Below are 20,945 nucleotides of genomic sequence, written 5' to 3'. Positions count from 1 at the left end.
GGAATTATTTATAATGTTTAAAAATATGGAGATTTCACATAAAAATCTAGATTTCTAACTTCTCAGGAAAAGGAAAGAGAAAATCAGTACAGGACTCACATCCCAACATGGTAATAATTCAAACAAAGCATGGCCACAGAGTTTGTAAGGGGCATGTGCCCTCTAATTTGTCCCCATTCAGCCGCTACGAGGATTCACACTACGTGCCTTGTCCCCAGGGCTGCAACTGGGAGTTTGCTAGTAATGAATGACTGTCAGTGGGAAGGTAATCAGTTGACATGTGTGTTTGTAACTGATTTCAGATTCTTCAGTCTTGCTACAGAACATGTTTTAGTGAGTAAAAAATACACACACAAATAACTTAAAGATGGGCTTCTCAGGTGGCGCTAGTGGTAAAGAATCTGCCTGCCAACGCAGAAGACACAGGAGACACAGGTTCGATCCCCTGTCAGGAAGATCCCCTTGGAGATGGAAATGGCGACCCACTCCAGTATTCTTGCCTGGAAAATCCCGCCGATAGAGGAGTCTGGTGGGCCACAGTCATGGGACCTCAAAGAGTCAGACATGACTGAGCACAGCTTAAAACAAAAGAAAAATGCTTTGTTGTCTTCATTGGAGACGGAGTCCAGCAATGTGCTCACAGAAGTAGAGTTTAAGAAGTTATTCCATGGTGCTTAATGTCTAAACTCTACTCTCCTTAAATCCCTGGGCTTTGTCTCTGGGGTACTTCACTAATATAATGTATTAGTGTATTTAAGAAGCTCAAATAAAAATTCCCAAAGTACAGACATATCATATTCTGGAATTCACCTGTGCTATCACTAACACAGGACATCATGGTCCTCAGAGAGCCCATACCAGGAATTACACAGACCACCTCTCCACAACACCCCTACACAATCCCATATTAAGGATGAGAACATCTAGGCTATTTTGGCCACGAGTGCAATGTTCCTGGCTACTACACAAGTTAGAAAACAATCATAATCTCCAACTGTAGCAAGAGACATAAATATAAGTGACCCCATACAATAGGGTTTGGTTTAGTTTTGACTGTATTTTTTGGTTAAAAAGAAATTCCTAAATACAAAGCTACTTTATATGAAGAAAGAGTTGATAGATATTATTGATAATACTTTGGTAAGTTGGGGGAGAGTGGATACATGTCTGTGTATGGCTGAGTCCCTTTGCTGTTCACCTGAAACTGTCACAATGTTGTTAATTACCTATATCCTAATACAAAATGTTTTTGGTGTTAAAAACAAATAAATAGAAATAAAATTTTTTTAAAAAAGATTCTGGAAGGGGAAGAAATAGATAATATTTTGGTAAGTCATCCTGAAGCACATACAGCACAACAACAGGTAAGACTGAACAGAGAGGAAAACCAAACGTTGCCAAATATAAAAGTCTGATGGAGAATAATGGCAGGCTAGGTGACCAACTATCCCACGGAGAACAACTAGAAAAGCAAAAATATCCTCCATAAATGAAATCAAGACATTTTCAGACAAACAAAAACAGAGAGAATTCACCACTGGCAGATCAGTCCTGAAGGAAATATGAAAAGGTGTGTTTAGAGGACTTCCCTGGCAGTTAAGAATCCACCTTTCAAGCTGGGGATACAGGTTTGATCCCTGGTGGAGGAACTAAGATCCCACATGCTGAGGGGCCACTAAGCCCTTGCACTGCAACTATTGAGCCTGCCAGCCACAACTACCGAGAAGTCCGCAACAAAGATCCCACATGACGCAACTAAGACCCACTGCAGACATAAATAGATACATTTTTAAAGGTGTTTTTAGGATTAAAGGAAACTTGGAGATACGGAAAGAAATGTATAGCAAAAATTAAAATGGTAAAGAAGACTGTGGGTCATTCTAAATAAAGAGCAACTATATAAAATGGCAATTATTGTGGCTTATGGCATTTAAAATATCTCTATGGCATTAACATATCTGATAACAATGCCATATGAATCAGAAGCTTGATAAATGACATTAAAGTATCCTAAGACCCTTGTATTACCTAGGAAGAGGATAAAAGGGCTAATTAATACTTGACTTTGATGAATCAAGAATATATGCTTTGCTAAATGTAGAATTACCATACGATCCAGCAATCCCACTCCCAGGCATATACGCGGACAAAACTATAATTCAAAAAGATACCTGCCCCCGTATGTTCATAGCAGCACTCTTCACAACAGCCAAAACATAGAAACAACCTAGGTGTCCATTGACAGATGAAAGGATAAAGAAGATGTGGTACATATATACCATGGAATATTACTTGGCCACAAAAAAGAATGAAATAATGCCATCTGCAGCAACACAGATACAACTAGAGATTAACATACTAAGTGAAGTCACAAAAAGAAAGACAAATAACATATGGTATCACTTACATATGGAATCCAAACTATGGCACAAATGAACCCATCTATGAAACAGAAACAGACTCACAGACGTAGAGAACAGACTCATGGTTGCCATGGGGGAGATGTGGAGGAGGGAAGGACTGGAAGTTTGGGAGTAGCAGATGCAACCTTATATATACAAGTTAGTATTGTTGTTTTTATTCAGTTGCCCAATTGTGTCCGATTCTTTGTGACCCCAAGAACTACAGCACACCAGGCCTCTCTGTCCCTCACTACCTCCCTGAGTTTGCTCAAACTCAAGTCCATTGAGTCAGTGATGCCATCCAACCATCTCATCCTCTGTCATCCCCTTCTCCTCTTGTCCTCAATCTTTCCCAGCATCAGGGTCTTTTCCAGTGAGTTAGCTTTTTGCATCAGGTGGCCAAAGTGTTGGAGCTTCAGCTTTAGCATCAATCCTTCCAATGAATATTCAGGGTTGATTCCCTTTAGGATTGACTGGTATACATTAGTATATATACAATAAAAATTGGAAAGTGAGTGGAGGAGACTTGCAAGAAGTCAAGTAATATTAACTAAAAATTAAACGTGAAATTTTAAAACATAATAATCCACCCTCCCAATGTTTTTCATAATGTTTTGTCATATTCTTAGAGATATATTTTTTTTCCAATGTTTCATATTTATTACTGAGTCTCAGACTGATAGTTAGGAAATAAGAAACATCAGGAGCCAAGCATTACAGTAGTGATGTTCTGTGATTTGGCTGCTTAAAAAAGTGGTCTTAACGTGTGTGGTACACACGTTAAGACCACTTCTTATAGACCCAGCTTGCTTCTTATAGACCCAGCTTGGTTCTTCTCCAATGTCTTCTCTTGGAGTTGTACCTGATTTTATTGCCAGTTTTCATTCGAATCCATTGAGGAATGGGACGATTCTGCTTTTGTTTCTTGGCCAGGAATCGCTTGATCCTGAAAGTCTTGTGAGAAGACATGGTGAGGAGAGAACTCAACCCCTTAGAGATATTTTTGAGGAAATAACTTATTATTATTCTGTGAAGGAACTTTCATCCCAAGTTTGGCAAATCCTTCAAGTTCACATTTCCTTATCATCTATTAAATTCACAAAATTAAATAACTTTAATATAACATGGCATGCAGCATGTGATGGCACTGTTATAGAATTATGTAGATTTATTTATCCCATTCAAACTCCTATTTACATATGTGTTTGAAAATGTCTAGAAATGCTATTTACAAAGTATGAGCACTAGTTATTTCTAGAAAATGGAATATAGGGTGATTTGTAGTTTTCTATACAGTCGGAGTTTAAAATAACAAAATATAATTTTAGTGTTAATTATTCTGATAAACAAATAAATCCAACCTGCATTCAAAGAAGTCATTCCACCGTGGCTTCAAAACCCAAGGCAATTCAGGATCTCCCTAATGAATGCTTGCCAAGAAGCCTTCATTGGAGGTTTGCATTCCTGTGAGCAATATTTATGGAAACTGCCTCAGGGCATCTAGAGGCTGCGTGAACAAGGCACACAGTCCAAGGCTTCCAGCCTCAAACATCTCAACATATATTCTAGTAATGAGACAGGCTGGGACCTGTGACCCTTTTGCGGCAGTGCTGCAGTGCTTGTACCTGAGCGAACGTCTCTTCAAGTAACAAAATGCAAAGAAACTATAACAGATTAAAAATAACTGGGTGTATGCACAGCTGTGGCAAATTAAGGACCACAAGATGCAAAAAGACCAAAAAACCCCTACTGCCGTTTCTGAAGAGCTTAGAGCAAAAGCAGGGTACTGAGCATGCCCCCTGCACACAGCATCACTTAAGGGGTAGGCAGACTTCCTAAGCCACCCCTCCAGCCCAACCGTGGACATACCCCTACCCTCACCGCATAAAAGGAACCAGCTTTCTGGGGAGGGAGCAAGGGAACACGTTAATTGTTTTTGCTATTTCCTACAGCTACAGGAGCCCCACCAAAGTCTTGCTTGAATTTCTTTTCTGGTTTCTAGTCAATTTCTATTGATTGGGGAAGGCCAAGAACCCTGGTCAATATCGGTTGGTATTAGAAGGATACTTCTTAATTGAGTAGTTTTGTCCTCTGGGGTATTTGGCAATGGAGACATTTTTGGTTGTTGCAACTAGAACAAGAATGTTTTGACTAGCATCTAATGGATAAAGGCCAGGGATGCTGCTAAACACCCTCCACTGTACAGGACAGCGCCATCTCCCCTGCTCCTAGCAAAGAATTGTCTGACCCAAAAGTCAACAGTGGCAAGAATTAGAAACCCATTCAAGAAGGATGCATGTCCATACGACCCAGATGCTTTACTCTGATAATGACTTATGTTGGTTAAAGTGAAAAAAATTCTTTTCTAAACAAACTTAACAAGTAAGCATCATTAATACCCTCAAACTTCAGCTAAGTCTTAACAATGCAAAATGCTTACTTTCACTCCCCACACTGGAACAAAATAATACCCTGCATATGTATAACACTTCTCACCATTTTAAAGCAGGTTCATGAAGGTTATATATTCTCTTGCCCTACATTAAGAACCGCAGAATCATCGTAAGAAGCTCTTAATTTCAACATACCTCAAACCATATTCAAAGCCTTCAAATTTGACAATCCACAGTAGACTGTTCTTTCCAAGGAAAAAAATAAGCATAGGCTTTCATGTTTAATGATATCAAGTTTTAAAAAAATTCCTTTTTGACTTCTCTCAGTGATTTACTTCCATCCATGGTTAGCCATTGCACATAGAAAAACACAGGTTTTGTGCCAACAACTCATCAAGAATATTACCCAGACCACATTGGAGGGGCACAGGCTTGAAATAAACTCCCACAAGAAATATTATTTGACAGCCATGAAAGTAAGTAATGAAAGAAACCAGCATATTGTTTTTATCTCATGCCTCTCCTTCTAGGATCAGCTGAATATCTGCATGCTCTGGGCCACCACGGTTACCCCAGGTAAAGAAAGAAAACTGAGACATTGCGCATATCTGAGACTGGTGACTCTGAGACTGGAAGAGATGATAGCAAAATCCCAATTCCTTCACTAGAACTTGTGGTCTCTGGTGGTCCAATGGTAAAAAATCCACAGGCTCAATACCTGGGCCGGGAAGATCCCACGTGCCATGGACCAATGAAGCCCAAGCTTCACAACAGGAGAAAGCACCACAAAGAGAAGACTGTGCGCTGCAAAGAGAGAGCAGCCCCTGCTCGCCATAACTAGAGAAAAGCCCTAGCAGCAACGAAGATCCAGCACAGTCAAAAATAAATAAACAAACAAATGAAAATTTTTAAAGGAAGGATTGGGAACTTCCCTGGTGGTCTAGTGGTTAAGATCCTGTGACCCCAATGCCAGGGGCCCAGGTTCAATCCCTGGTCAGGGAACTAGATCCCACATGCCACAACTAAAGATGCCGCTTGTTGCAACTAAGAGCTGGCACTGTCAAGTAAATTAAAAAAAAAAAAAAAAAACCCAAGGAAGGATAACTACTCCTCAGCCTGGGAGGCCAGGAGCGTTTGCTGGGGAGGTATCACTTGAGCTGAATCTTTATGGTGTGCAGGAATTTAGGAAGCCTAAAGAGTGAGCTGCTGCTGCTGCGCTGTGCTCTGTCATGTCCAGCTCTTGGCGATCCCATGAACTGTAGCCCGCCAGGATCCTCTGTCCATAGAATTCTCCAGGCGAGAATACTGGAGTCAGTTGCCATTTCCTACTCCAGGGGACCTTCCCAACCCAGGGATCAAACTTGTGGAGGAGGAGGAAATCTTTGCATAAATTCTAGACAGTTGTAAGCAGAGTTATCAAAGGAATATGGTAACATCTAGATGACTTTATTTTGGGGGGCTCCAAAATCACTGCCGATGGTGACTGCAGCCATGAAATTAAAAGACACTTACTCCTTAGAAGGAAAGTTATGACCAACCGAGACAGCATATTAAAAAGCAGAGACATTACTTTGTCAACAAAGGTCTGTCTAGTCAAGGCTATGGTTTTTCCAGTAGTCATGTATGGATGTGAGAGTTGGAGTATAAAGAAAGCTGAGTGCTGAAGAATTGATGCTTTTGAACTGTGGTGTTGGAGAAGACTCTTGAGAGTCCCTTGGACTGCAAGGAGATCCAACCAGTCCATCCTAGAGGAGATCAGTCCTGGATGTTCATTGGAAGACTGATGTTGAAGCTGAGACTCCAATACTTTGGCCACTTGATGTGAGGAACTGACTCATTTGAAAAGCCCCTGATGCTGGGAATGATTGAGGGCAGGAGGAAGGGGATGACAGAGGATGAGATGGTTGGATGGCATCACCGACTCATGGACATGAGTTTGGGTGAACTCCGGGAGTTGGTGATGGACAGGGAGGCCTGGGGTGCTGCGGTTCATGGGGTCGCAAAGAGTCGGACACGACTGAGCGACTAAACTGAACTGAACTGAGAGACCTGTTATTATCTCAGTTGATTTTTATCTACTTCTTTAATATGACCTTATGTTTACACTAGTTTCATTTCAAGTGCTTGCTATATACACATGTGGCTACTGGCCATCACATTAGACAATGTATATATAGAAAATTTGTCATTATAAGAAGTTCTATTAGATATCAGTGGTATAAATAATTGTTGAAAATATGGTCACAAAATTGAAAGCAAAACCAAACACTTTTTTGGAAAAGAAAGTTTGCATGTGTGTGTATGTATACACACACATATGGATTTAAAATACAATCTTAGGTTAAATAAATCTTATAAATCTTATGTTAAATATTTTATTTGATCATGAGTTTAATTAACTTTAAAAATATCCAGTGGGAATTTTTAATAATAGAACTTCAACTTTCAAAGTCATCAAAGATGATGAACTCAAGTAAAATATGATCTATAAAGCAAAGTATCAAGAATAAAGAAACATATCCCAGATTTTTGCTGTCCCAAAAAATATGAACACGATAAAAAAGAAAACCAAAAGTAACAGAAATGAGAGTAAGTATTAATAAAATTAGGCACTTGGTTTTCAGCATTTTAATTTCTTTATATTCCATGTAATTGGTTCCATTTTCCACAATGTCAGTTTTGCTCTTCGTTACTTCTTGTGCTACCTAAATCCTGTTATTGCATCATCTGTTTATATTCTTTCCTTAACTCTGAAGCTCCCTTTTCATCTCATTTTGTGTTTCCATACACTCAAGTGTTTTCTTCAATTTTATCAACAGCTTAAGCAAATGTTATTTAAACTGTATTTGTTTCCTGCAATAAATTACCTTCAAATATTCCTGCTTTGAAATATAATTTTGTGTTCTGAGGCAGAGTTTTTTTCTTATTTCTCATGTTATTATTATTGACTTTTACTCATTGTACAGGGAAAAATCTCTCATAGGCTGGTGATTGTCCCACAAAGTTATGGGGTAGATTCTTGTTGACTGGACAGATTCTCATTTCTTACCTGGACACTACAGGCAAATTTCTTACATTTAGGCTTGGATGATGAATGAGGAATAGGGAGTGAATCAAGACTAAAAGTGGAAGGGAGGGGGTTGGAGGGAGACTCAAGATAGAGGGGATATATGTATACTTAAATTGCTTCACTTTGTTGTACAACAGACACTAACACAACCTTGTAAAGCAATTATACTCCAATAATAAAATAATAAATAAAATAATAAAAAATGTTTAAGAGTAAAAGTAATCCCAAAGAGAGAATATCAGCTCCATAGTGTCTCCCCTACATTCACTAGAGACACTGCATCAAAGAATGACGTTTCCAGATGTGTTTCCTGTCCATACCAGTCTCCAGACCACATCAAGTGAACTTCCCAGCACAGCTGCTCACCTTCTTAGAAAGGACCCATACATGCTGGGGAAAACCCACTTCAGAGAAAGGCACAAATACCCACAGGTTTTTGTTTCATCTGTTTCATTTTGAGCTTGATATTCCTGGACCAGGAGCTTCCAGGTATTAACTCACAACAGCCAACAAGGCTCCAGGAGCAATCACATCCATCTCTCTGTCATCTATCTGAGACTTAATTTCAAGGTCACTTTTAAATTTGACTGTGCTTCTAATCTACTGGATGACCCCCAGCATTTAGTTAAGTCAGTATATGTCTTTTCTTTTTCCCCATAATAATATAAAAATGCCAAAATCCTCAAAGATCTTGAAATTACATTCATCAGTAATTCAAAGCTACAATCCTAGTTAACTTGCATGAGTGCCAAGTCACTTCAGTCATGTCTGACTGTGACCCTGTGAATGGTAGTTTGCCAGGCTCCTCTGTCCATGGGATTCTCCAGGCAATAATACTGGAGTGGATTGCCATCTCCTTCAGAGGATCATCCAATCCAGGGATCGAACCTGCATCTCTTGGGTCTCTTGGACTGGTAGGTAGATTCTTTCACCACTAGCACCACCTGGGAAGTCCTCTAGTTAACTGAGCCCTTCAGTTTACAGCTCGGTTGTCACTTTCTCAGAGGAACATTACCTGACTTCAGTCTATAATTAGAGAGCAAACCGTGTGATTCACTGATTAATGTCTGTCTCATCAGCTAGACTGTAAGCTCCATGAACTTTGGTATTTGATCTGGTTTCATCTGCCAGTGCATCTCCAGCACTTAGCATGTACCTGACCTACAAGAGGAACTTAATGAAAGTATTTACTAAATGAATGCATGAATCAATAATTTATTTAATAAATGCATAGAGATGATACTTTCAATCTAATGTATTTGGGGGAAAAGTCATGTTTTGAGGTAATAAATCAAGGAATTAAAATTTCTCTAGTACAGAAAAATTTCTCTAGGAACCATTTTGAAAGAGAAGTGGGCCACAGCCCTGAGCAGTGAATTTATCTCTTTTGTTTATTGACTGAAATTTGTTCTTCCCTAAAGTAGCCAAAGAATTGAAGCTTTTGAATTGTGGAGCAGAGAAGACTCTTGAGAGTCTCTTAGACTGCAAGGAGATCAAACTAGTCAATCCTAAAGGAAATCAACCCTGAATATTCATTGGAAGAACTGATACTGAAGCTCCAATACTTTGGCCACCTGATGTGAAGAGCCAGCTCATCAGAAAAACCCTGATGCTGGGAAAGATTGAGGGCAGGACGAGAAGGGGGTGACAGAGGATGAGATGGTTGGATGGCACCCCTAACTCAATGGACATGAGTTTGAGCAAATTCCAGGAGACTGAATAACTGAGAGCGCATGCACACACACACACACACACACACATACACACACACACACACTGGGAGATAGTGGAGGACAGAGGAGATGACACACCACAGTCCATGGAGTTGCAAAGAGTCAAACACGACTTAGCAACTGAACAACAACAAAGTAGCTGTTGATTTTGGTCATGACAACAAGCTATTCCATAGAACCCACAAGAGAGAAAAAAATATATATATACTACCCAAGACCTCAGCAAGTATGGGCCCAAACTGGCTCGTTTTTGCCAGTATTAATCCTCTTTTCATTACTATTTAAGCAGAAGCTTAAGGAAAATTAATTCTGTCTTCTGTGGAACTGGTTTGACTTAGCGGCTATGTTATAATTGATAATGAAACAAAACCCTCAGGCTTGTAATAGCTGATACCTGATGCTGGTTCAGCTTGAATCCATAATCCATTGGCTTCAAAAGTCGTGTAGAAATATGGGGATTTGGAAGGTCATGAAAGTGGAGGACCCAATTAATATCTGAACATCCAAACTGAAGACTCCAGAAGTCTGGTTTTACATTAAACAAGCCTTTCCCATCTTTCCCAAGGACACAATGAAGGAACATGAATAGGGATAACTTTAATGTGGAATCACAAACTGTTAGAGCCGGAAAGGGCCCCTCAGGCTTATCATGTTTACAGATGGTGAAACAAAGGGCCAAGAGGAAAAACTACACAGTCAATCTAGTGACAGAGGTCTTGGGTGAGAATATCTGCTTGCAACTCAGGACTCTTCCTCACTAAGCACAAAGCCCACTTTCATGAATGGTTAGTCAACTGCCATCTTCCCATCTTTTCCCTTCTCCACTATTCATTCTAAACAGCTAAGCCGGATATGTCCCTTTAAAACATCGTTTCACTTTCTGACTTATTTTCTGACTTACTTCACTCTATATGGTAGACTCAAGGTCCAACCACATTTCAAGAAATAATCCAATTTCATTTCTTTCTATGGCTGAGCCATATTCCACTCTATATGTCTTCTTTACCCATTCTTTATCCATTTCTCTGTCAATGGACATTTAGATTGTTTCCATGTCCTGGCTATTGTAAATAGTGATGCAATGAACACTGGGGAACAACAGACTGGTACAAAATTGGAAAAGGAGTACATCAAGGTTGTATACTATTACCCTGCTTATTTAACTTATATGCAGCGTACATCATGCAAAATGCTGGGCTGGATGAAGCACAAGCTGGACTGCAAGGAGAAATATCAATAACCTCAGATATGCAGATGACACCACCCTTATGGTAGAAAAGGGAGGGGAACTAAAGAGCCTCTTGATGAAAGTAAAGAGGAGAGTGAAAAAGCTGGCTTAAAACTCAACATTCAAAACACAAAGATCATGGCATCCTGTGCAATTACTTCATGGCAAATAGATGGAGAAACAATGGAAACAGTGACACTTTATTTTCTTGGGCTCCAAAATCACTGCAGATGGTAACTGCAGCCATGAAATTAACAGATGATTGCTCCCTGGAAGAAAAGTTATGACAAACCTAGACGGCATTTTAAAAAGCAGAGACATTACTTTGCCAACCAAGGTCCATCTAAGCAAAGCTATGGTTTTCCCAGTAGTCATGTATGGATATGAGAGTTGGACCATAAATCTGAGCACCGAACAATTGATGCTTTTGAACTATGGTGTTGGAGAAGACTCTTGAGACTCCCTTGGACTGCAAGGAGATCAAACCAGTCCATCCTAAAGAAATTCAGTGCTGAATATTCACCAGAAGGACTGATGTTGAAGCTTCAATACTTTGGCGACCTGATGTGAAGAACTGATTCATTGGAAAAGATGCTGGGAAAGATTGAAGGCAGGAGAAGGGGGATGACAGAGGATGAGGTAGTTGGATGGCATCACCAACTCAATGCACATGAGTCTGAGCAACTCTGAGAGTTGGTGATGGCCAGGGAAGCCTGGTGTGCTGCAGTCCATGGGGGTCACAAAGAGTGGGACAGGACTGAGTGTCTGAACTGAACTGAACATTTGGGTGCACATGTATTTTTGAGTTATTGTTCTCTCAGGGTATGGTGCAGTGGTGACGGATCTGTCTGCTAATGTAGGATATACAAGAGATGCATGTTCGATCCCTAGGTTGGGAAGATCCCCTGGAGTAGGAAATGGCAGCCAACTCCAGTATTCTTGCCTGGGAAATTCCATGGACCGAAGAGCCTGGTGGGCTACAGTCCATGGGTCTCAAAGAGTCAGACATGGCTGAGTGACTGAACACACACACACACACTCTCTTTCTCTCTCTCTCTCTCATACACACACACACACATACACACACACCCCACAAGGTATATACCAGTAGTGGGATTGCTGGGTCATATGGTAGTTGTATTATATATTAGTGAATATATGTGGAATCAAGAAAAATGGTACTGATGAACCTATTTGCAGGGCAGGAATAGGGATCAGATAAAGAGAATGGGCTTATGGACACAATAGGGGAAGAGGAAGTGGGATGAGTTGGGAGAGTAGGATTAACACATACACACCACCACGTGTAAGACAGAGAGCTAGTGGGAAGCTTCTCTATAGCACAGGGAACTCAGTCGGTGTTCTGTGATGACTTGGCGGGGAGGGGGCGGGATACATGTATACATATAGCTGATTCACTTCACTGTACAGCAGAAATTAACACATCATAAAGCCATTTCTGCTACTGCTAAGTCGCTTCAGTCGTGTCTGACTCTGTGCAACCCCATAGACGGCAGCCCACCAGGCTCCCCCGTCCCTGGGATTCTCCAGGCAAGAACACTGGAGTGGGTTGCCATTTCCTTTTCCAATGCATGGAAGTGAAAAGTGAAAGTGAAGTCGCTCAGTCGTGCCCGACTCTAGTGACCCCATGGACTGCAGCCCACCAGGCTCCTCCATCCATGGGATTCTCCAGGCAAAGTACTGGAGTGGGGTGCCATTGCCTTCTCCGATAAAGCCATTATACACCAATAAAAAAAGAATTAAAAATATCATTTCACATCTGTCACACCCACTTACTGCTCAACTATTCAGTATATTCCTACTAGCCATAAGACAAAACCCAAAGTCTTCAGCTTGTCCATCAAGACCCTCCACCTTCTCCCCTCCTACCAGCATTCCTACATCACCTTTCTCTATGTACCAGCCACTACAGGTCAGTTTTTCTGGCCATCACTCATCATCACACTGGCTGTGCACAGATTTGCTTACGCCATTCCCCTTATGGTGACACACTGATGCATGCTTGCTAAGTTGCTTCAGTCATGTGCTACTCTTTATGACCCCATGGACTGTAGCTCGCCAGTCATGGGATCCTCTGAAGATTCCTCTGTCCATAAGATTCTCCAGGAAAGAATACTGGAGTGGGTTGCTGTGCCCTCCTGCAGGGGATCTTCCCCACCCAGAGACTGAACCAGTCTGGTGCCAGGGAGTCTGCATCCACCAGATCTGATGACCACCCCACTGCAAGCTGCCCCTTATCCATCTAGAGTGACCCAGAGTCTGAAACAGGAGCCACTTCTCCATCCTTGAAACAGCCAAGCAAAACTATCCCTTTTGTTTTCTTCTCATGGAGAACAATGGATGTTTAGGAGCCATGGGTTTGCCTTAAAACAAAACAGGATCATAATAACCCTTAGGAAGTAGACAAAAAATAAACAAAAGCCCATTTTGAGCAGTTGGAGCCAAGGCTTGAATTTTGTGATATATGAGCATGTTCTGAAAAGGAAGGAGGAATCTTATTTGCCAGGAGAAATCTTAAAAGCTAACACTGGAGAAAGTCCTCCTGCCAAGGTCACTGCCACCACTGCTCTGGGAAGGGAAAAGCCTTCTTTCACAGCATCCAGCCTCCCCTTCCACGTGTGGACAGATCTGGCTGGGTACCTGACAGGGAATATAACGCGTGGGAAATGGAAAATTTTACTGAGACCATTTCTCCTGCCAGGACAGAAAGAGTCCAATGTGGGGACACTACTACTGGTTTGAAGTGCCAAATAAAGAAATGTTGTTTCAACACTCTTTCCAAACGAGGGAAGAGGAAGCGAAAGATGAACAGCAGAGGAAAGCAAAACAGGAAAGGGATGCAAGGGAAGAATCAGGTAAGCAGAATGACCAGAACCAGCTCTTAGCAGACAAAAGTTTCAGATGCTTGCAGCAAGAGGGCAGCCCAATACTTCCTTAAAGAACTTCACTTCCAAATGACACCAGGACCACATTATCCAGGCACCATCCTTTGAAACCCAATCTAGACTGTCACTTCTGCAAGTGACATTTTGGACATTTTGGACATTTTCTTGGTGTCCAAACATACATAAAGTATGAGAAAGTTCCAGCCCTTTAATTATCCCTCAGAAAATTCCATAACAGAGCTTTGTTTGACATTATTGAAAATTATTTATTCCGTTGAATGTTAAGTAAGGAAAATTCCTATTTTACTTCACTTATTAGAAAAATGATAAACTACTTTAAACCTGAAGTGTACTGTCTTCACCTGAAGCTAGCTTCATGTAAACACCCTTGTAAATATCATTCACATTACACAATGTCCTTCATAAAATGACCCTGGTTACTGGATAATAGTCAGAAGCAAGGGCTTAAAAGTGAAATAGACTTTAGTTGATGTACTGTCACCCAAGAGCCTTTGGCTTTGGTCTAATTACTCATCTGATCTCAATTTTTTGAGACAAAAAAATTTTTTTTGTCCCCAAGGTATGTGGGATCTTAGCTCCCCAGCAAGGGATTGAATCCACGTCCCCTGCATTGGAAGGTAGATTCTTAACTACTGAACCACCAGGGAGGTCCCAGATCCATTATTATTATATTAATTATTACACAACTGAAATACAGCACTTTTAATAACATTTTAATAATCTCCTCACACAATGATTATAAAATTGTGTTATGTTTTCAGACTAGTGTTAATTAGACTCTAGTAACTCATATCTATATTTTAATTAGTTTCCCCTTCCCCCAACCATAACAGGCAGAGAAATTAGATAGTGGTAAACATCAAATTCATTACAAATGTATATGCTTTTCTTTAGGGAAACAAATGAGTATATCATTCAAAAGGCAAAGGAAAGCACACTTTTTAAAAAAGGTACTAAAATCAGATTAAATCAGGTACTAAAATTAGATTCCTGATTTCACTCATTTAAATTCAAGGCAAATGGACACAAGGGTAGAAGAGATAAAAAAGGAATGATGAGGGCACCAACTCTTACCCAAAGGGAGATGATATAGGTAGTTAGAATGTAAGGACAGTTACAATACCATAGGAGAGTTAAAAGCTAAGTACAAACAGCAACAAACAGAACAGAAAATATATAAATAAAAATCTCATAATCAGCAGGCAAATATTAAGGCATCTCCCAGAATGCTGATGAAAAGGATAAGGAAATTCAAACAAGAAGAGAGTAAATAATATATGTGGAGATCAAATAATAATGTTCTAATACATGGCTTGTGTTTTTAACTGTATAGAAGGAAACTTTTCTGAGATGAAGACAGATTGCCACACAAAGATTGAAGGGGTTCATTTCAGGCAAAATCATGGAAAAGAACCACACACATAAACACATCCAGACCAATTATCTGAAGTACAAAGATTTAGAACTAATCCTACAAGCTTCTAGACAGGAGAAACATACACGATTACAAACTAAGGAAAATCCTTCTAGCCAAGAATGACTTTATTATTTTTATGTTAGCCATTTTTTTCTTAATTTTGTGTTATTTCTCCTTTGTCTCTTTTTTTCATTTGCTAAGACTTATCAGAGTTTTGTTCATGTTATTGCTACTTTTTTCCAAATAACTATGTTTAAATTTAGCCTTTCAAGTGCTTTTAACTATTCTAATGAACAAAATTCTGCTTTCACTTAGATTAACTTTTTTTTTCTAAACTCCTTAGGTATATTTTGCTTTCCCATTGTCAGGAATTGAATGTTTGTCCAGTTCCTTTCTATTCATGCTTCCTTATGAAATTTCCTTTAATTATAGCTTAGGCTGTATATTTTAACATAAGGCATTCTTTTTATTTTTCATTTTCATTATTTTACATATAAACCACAATCATGGATTTTATTTCACCTTAGATCTGGTAATTATTGGCTTAGCAAAGAGGGCTCTTTCATTTTGCATATGATGGACTTATTTCATTTCTACTTTTTTTACATATTCCATTTTATTGCTTTGTGATAAAAATGTAGTATATATTCTAATATGGGTGATTTACTGACTTTTCTTTGTGAGCTAGTATATGGAAATATTTTTGACTTAGGCCTGGGTTTCTTTTTTTTAAGATATGCTTTCTGTTTGGAAAGCATATGGTTGAATATACATCTATTAGAGTAACTATGTTGAATATATCTCAATTTATATAACCTTACTGATTTCATCTTTCACTTTCAATAGTTCTTGAGTTGATTTTCTTAAATGTTTAGATTATAATTTCTTCAAATAATTACAGTTTTGTCTCATCCTTTATAGTCTTTCAAACACTTTTCTTATGGCATTAGCTATGTATTCTCATTTAATACATAGAATTTTTATATGGTTCTATTATTCCTCCCTTATTTCAATAAGATGTTTTAACACTAATAGGATATTAACTAACAATATTTTCAAAGAAATATTCCTTATGGTATTACTGAACTGAAGAAAATTGATTGGTATTCTGGCACTGGAGTGGCTGTGAGGAGATACCCCACATCCAAGGGCAAAGGAGAAGACCCAGCAAGATGCCTTGTCTAACTCAATGAAACTATAAGCCATGCTGTGTAGGGCTCCCAAGATGGATGTGTCATGGTGGAGAGCTCTGACAAAACGTGGTCCACTGGAGAAGGGAATGGCAAACCACTTCAGTATTCTTGCCTTGAGAACCCCATGAACAGTATGAAAAGGCAAAAAGTAGGACACTGAAAGAGGAACTCCCCAGGTAGGTAGGTGCCCAATATGCTACTGGAGATCAGTGGAGAAATAACTCCAGAAAGAATGAAGAGACAGAGCCAAAGCAAAAACAACACAAAGTTGTGGATGTGACTGGTGATAGAAGAAAAGTCTGATGCTGTAAGCTGTAAAGAGCAATACTGCATAGGAACCTGGAATGTTAGGTCCATGAATCAAGGCAAATTGGAAGTGGGCAAATAGGAGATGGCAACAGTGAACATCGACATTTTAGGAATCAGCGAACTGAAATGGACTGGAAGGGGTGAATTTAACTCAGATGACCATTATATCTACTGCTGTGGACAAGAATACCTTAGAAGAAATGGAGTAGCCATCATGGTCAACAAAAGAGTCTGAAATGCATTAGTTGAATGTAATCTCAAAAAGGACAGAATGACCTCTGTTCATTTCCAAGGGAAACCATTCATATCCCAAAAATTCAAGTCTATGCCCCGACCAGTAATGCTGAAGAAGCTGAAGCTGAACAGTTCTATGAAGACCTATAAAACCTTCTAGAACTAACACCTAAAATAGATGTCCTTTTCATTATAGGGGACTGGAATGCAAATGTAGAAAGTCAAGAAACACCTAGAGTAACAGGCAAATTTGGTCTTGGAGTACAGAATGAAGCAAGGCAAAAGCTAATGAGTTTTGCCAAGAGAATGCACTGGTCGGTCATAGCAAATACCCTCTTCCAACAACACAAGAGAAGAATCTACACATGGACATCACCAGGTGGTCAACACTGAAATCAGATTGATTATATTCTTTGCAGCCAAAGATGGAGAAGCTCTATACAGTCAGCAAAAACAAGACCAGGAGCTGACTGTGGCTCAGATCATGAACTCCTTATTGCCAAATTCAGGCTGAAATAGAAGAAAGTACAGAAAACCACTAGACAACTCAGGTATGACCTAAATCAAATCCCTTACGATTATACAGTGAAAGTGAGAAATAGATTTAAGGGACTAGATCTGATAGAGAGAGTGTCTGAAGAAATATGGATGGAGGTTTGTGACATTATACAAGAGGAGGTGATCAAGACCATCCCCAAGAAAAAGAAATGTGAAAAGGCAAAATGGCTGTCTGAGGAGGCCTTACAAATAGCTGTGAAAAGAAGAGAAGCAAAAGGCAAAGGAGGAAAGGAAAGATATACCCATTCGAATGCACAGTTCCAAAAATAGCAAGGAGAGATAAGAAAGCCTTCCTCAGCAATCAATGCAAAGAAATAGAGGAAAACAATAGAATGGGAAAGACTAGAGATCTCTTCAAGAAAATTAGAGATACCAAGGGAACATTTCATGCAAAGATGGGCTCAATAAAGGACAGAAATGGTATGGACCTAACAGAAGCAGAAGATATTAAAAAGACGTGGCAAGAATACACAGAAGAACTGTACAAAAATGATCTTCAAGACCCAGATAATCACGATGGTGTGATCACTCACCTAGAGCCAGACATCCTGGAATGTGAAGTCAAGTGGGCCTTAGGAAGCAACATTACGAACAAAGCTAGTGGAGGTGATGGAATTCCAGTGGAGCTATTTCAAATCCTAAAAGATGATGCTGTGAAAGTGCTGTACTCAATATGCCAGCAAATTTGGAAAACTCAGCAGTGGTCACAGGACTGGAAAAGGTCAGTTTTCATTCCAATCCCAAAGAAAGGCAATGCCAAACCACCACACAATTGCACTCATCTCACACGCTAGTAAAGTAATGCTCAAAATTCTCCAAGCCAGGCTTCAACCATACACAAACCGTGAACTTACAAATGTTCAAGCTGGTTTTAGAAAAGGCAGAGGAACAAGAGACCAAAATGCCAACATCTGATGGATCATCAAAAAAGCAAGAGAGTTCCAGAAAAACATCTATTTCTGCTTTACTGACTATGCCAAAGCCTTTGACTGTGTGGATCACAAGAAAATTCTGAAAGAGATGAGAATACCAGACCACCTGACCTGCCTCTTGAGAAATCTGTATGCAGGTCAGGAAGCAACAGTTAGAACTGGACATGGAACAACAGACTGGTTCCAAACAGGGAAAGGAGTACATCAAGGCTGTATACTGTCACCCTGCTTATTTAACTTATATGCAGAGTATGTCATGAGAAATGCTGGGCTGGATGAAGCACAGCTGGAATCAAGATTGCCAGGAGAAATATCAATAACCTCAGATATGCAGATGACACCAGCCTTATGGCAGAAATCAAAGAAGAACTAAAGTGTCTCTTGATGAAAGTGACAGAAGAGAGTGAAAAAGTTGGCTTAAAACTCAACATTCAGAAAACTAAGTGAAAAAGTTGGCTTAAAACTCAACATTCAGAAAGCATTCAGAAAATTAAGATGGCATCCAGTCCCATCACTTCATGGCAAATATATGGGGAAACAGTGGAAACAGTGACAGACTTCATTTTGCGGGGCTCCAAAACCAGTGCAGATGGTGACTGCAGCCATGAAATTAAAAGACGTTTGCTCCTTGGAAGAAAAGCTATGACCAAACTAGGTAGCCTATTAAAAAGCAGAGACATTACTTTGCCAACAAAGGTCCGTCTAGTTAAAGCTATGGTTTTTCCAGTGGTCATGTATGGATGTGAGAGTTGGACCATAAAGAAAGCTGAGCACCGAAGAATTGATGCTTTTGAACTGTGGTGTTGGAGAAGACTCTTGAGAGTCCCTTGGACTGCAAGGAGATCCAACCAGTCCATCCTAAAGGAGATCAGTCCTGGGTGTTCATTGGACTGATGTTGAAGCAGAAACTCCAATACTTTGGCCACCTGTTGCAAAGAACTGACTCACTGGAAAAGACCCTGATGCTGGCAAAGATTGAAGGTGGGAGGAGAAGGGGATAACAGAGGATGAGATGGTTAGATGACATCACCAACTCAATGGACATGAGTTTGAGTAAACTCTGGGAGTTGGTGATGGACAGGGAGGACTGGTATGCAGCAGTCCATGGGGCTGCAAAGAGTCGGGACACGACTGAGCGACTGAACTGAACTGACTGGTTCCATGTTAAATAGAGCTTCCCTAGTGGTTCAGAGGGTAAAGAATCTACCTGCAATGCAGGAGTCCCAGGTTTGATCCCTGGGTCAGGAGGATCCCCTGGAGAAAAGAATGGTAACCCACTCCAGTATCCTTGCCTGGGAAATCCCATGAACAGAGGAGCCTGGCAGGTTACAGTCCATGGGGTTGTGGAGAGTTGGACTGATAGAATAAACACATAAGTTAAATATACCACATGCCTTCATGACAACTTTTGAGACAATTCTAAAGTTTTTTTTAATGACTAAATTTTTCATCTAATAATGACTGAAGAATAAACTATTTTTTCATTCCTAGGAAAACCACATTTGGTCATGACATATTAACCTTTAAAAAAAAAAAAACTTCCTGGATTTCACTGAATAATATTTAGGATTTTAGACTTTGGTTCATGAAATTGAAGTATAATTTTCTTCTCTGTGCTTTCTTTGATATGTCAGTATTATACTAGTCTTTTAGAAAGCTTTCCATCTCTTTCTATACTATAGAATAGTTTATATTACATAGGACATACATGTCCCCTTAAAGGATTGTTAGAATTCATATAGAAAAATACATTGATGACTTTCTAATTAACAGAAACTGGCTGCTTCAACTTTTCCAATGGATATTGCTCTATTTATGCTTCCTTTTTTATTTTAGGAGTTTAAGTTTTATTTTACAATTATCCACTGTATTCAATTTTTCCATTTTATTATAAAATTACACACCATAACTGCTCATGATTCACAATCCTTTCTATAGCTGTTATTTCTGTCTTCTTTATTCCTTAATCAGTTCAGTTCAGTCACTCAGTCATGTCTGACTCTTTGCAACCCCATGAACCACAGCACAACAGGCCTCCCTGTCCATCACCAACTCCCAAAGTCCACCCAAACCCATATCCATCGAGTTGATGATGCCATCCAACCATCTCATCCTCTGTCATCCCCTTCTCCTCCTGCCTTCAATCTTTCCCAACATCAGGCTCTTTTCAAATGAGTGAGCTCTTTGCATCAGGTGGCCAAAATATTGGAGTTTCAGCTTCAACATCAGTCCTTCCAATGACTATTCAGGACTAATTTCCTTTAGGATGGACTGGTTGGATCTCCTTGCAGTCCAAGGGACTCTCAAGAGTCTTCTCTAACACCACAGTGCAAAAGCATCAATTCTTCAGCGCTCAGCTTTTTTTATAGTCCAGCTCTCACATCCATACATGACTACTGGAAAAACCATAGCCTTGACTAGACGGACCTTTGTTGACAAAGTAATGTCTCTGCTTTTTAATATGCTGTCTAGGTTGGTCATAACTCTCCTTCCAAGGAGTAAGCGTCTTTTAATTTCATGGATGCAGTCACCATCTGCAGTGATTTTGA

General features: G+C 39.8%; 2 protein-coding genes across 2 annotated transcripts in view; both read right to left on the bottom strand.

Moving 5' to 3' along the window:
• ADAMTSL3 (ADAMTS like 3) overlaps positions 1-20,945 on the bottom strand; it is a 226,946-nt gene that overhangs the window by 123,901 nt on the left and 82,100 nt on the right. The gene's annotated exons all lie outside the window — the stretch shown is intronic.
• On the bottom strand, positions 3,048-3,395 carry LOC120875572 (60S ribosomal protein L39). The gene has a single exon (XM_040257465.1). It carries the CDS (start codon positions 3,369-3,371, stop codon positions 3,216-3,218), a length of 156 nt encoding a protein of 51 aa, XP_040113399.1. The 5' UTR covers positions 3,372-3,395; the 3' UTR covers positions 3,048-3,215.

The sequence above is a fragment of the Oryx dammah genome, unplaced genomic scaffold (genome assembly GCF_014754425.2).
Source record: "Oryx dammah isolate SB20612 unplaced genomic scaffold, SCBI_Odam_1.1 HiC_scaffold_16, whole genome shotgun sequence".
Lineage (NCBI taxonomy): Eukaryota > Metazoa > Chordata > Mammalia > Artiodactyla > Bovidae > Oryx > Oryx dammah.
The sequence above is the reverse complement of the archived record's forward strand: the minus strand, read 5'-3'. Positions and strand labels throughout refer to the sequence as shown.

Coding starts and splice junctions, on each gene's coding strand:
- LOC120875572 (XM_040257465.1), bottom strand. CDS start 3,371: ATGTCTTCTCACAAGACTTTCAGGATCAAGCGATTCCTGGCCAAGAAA.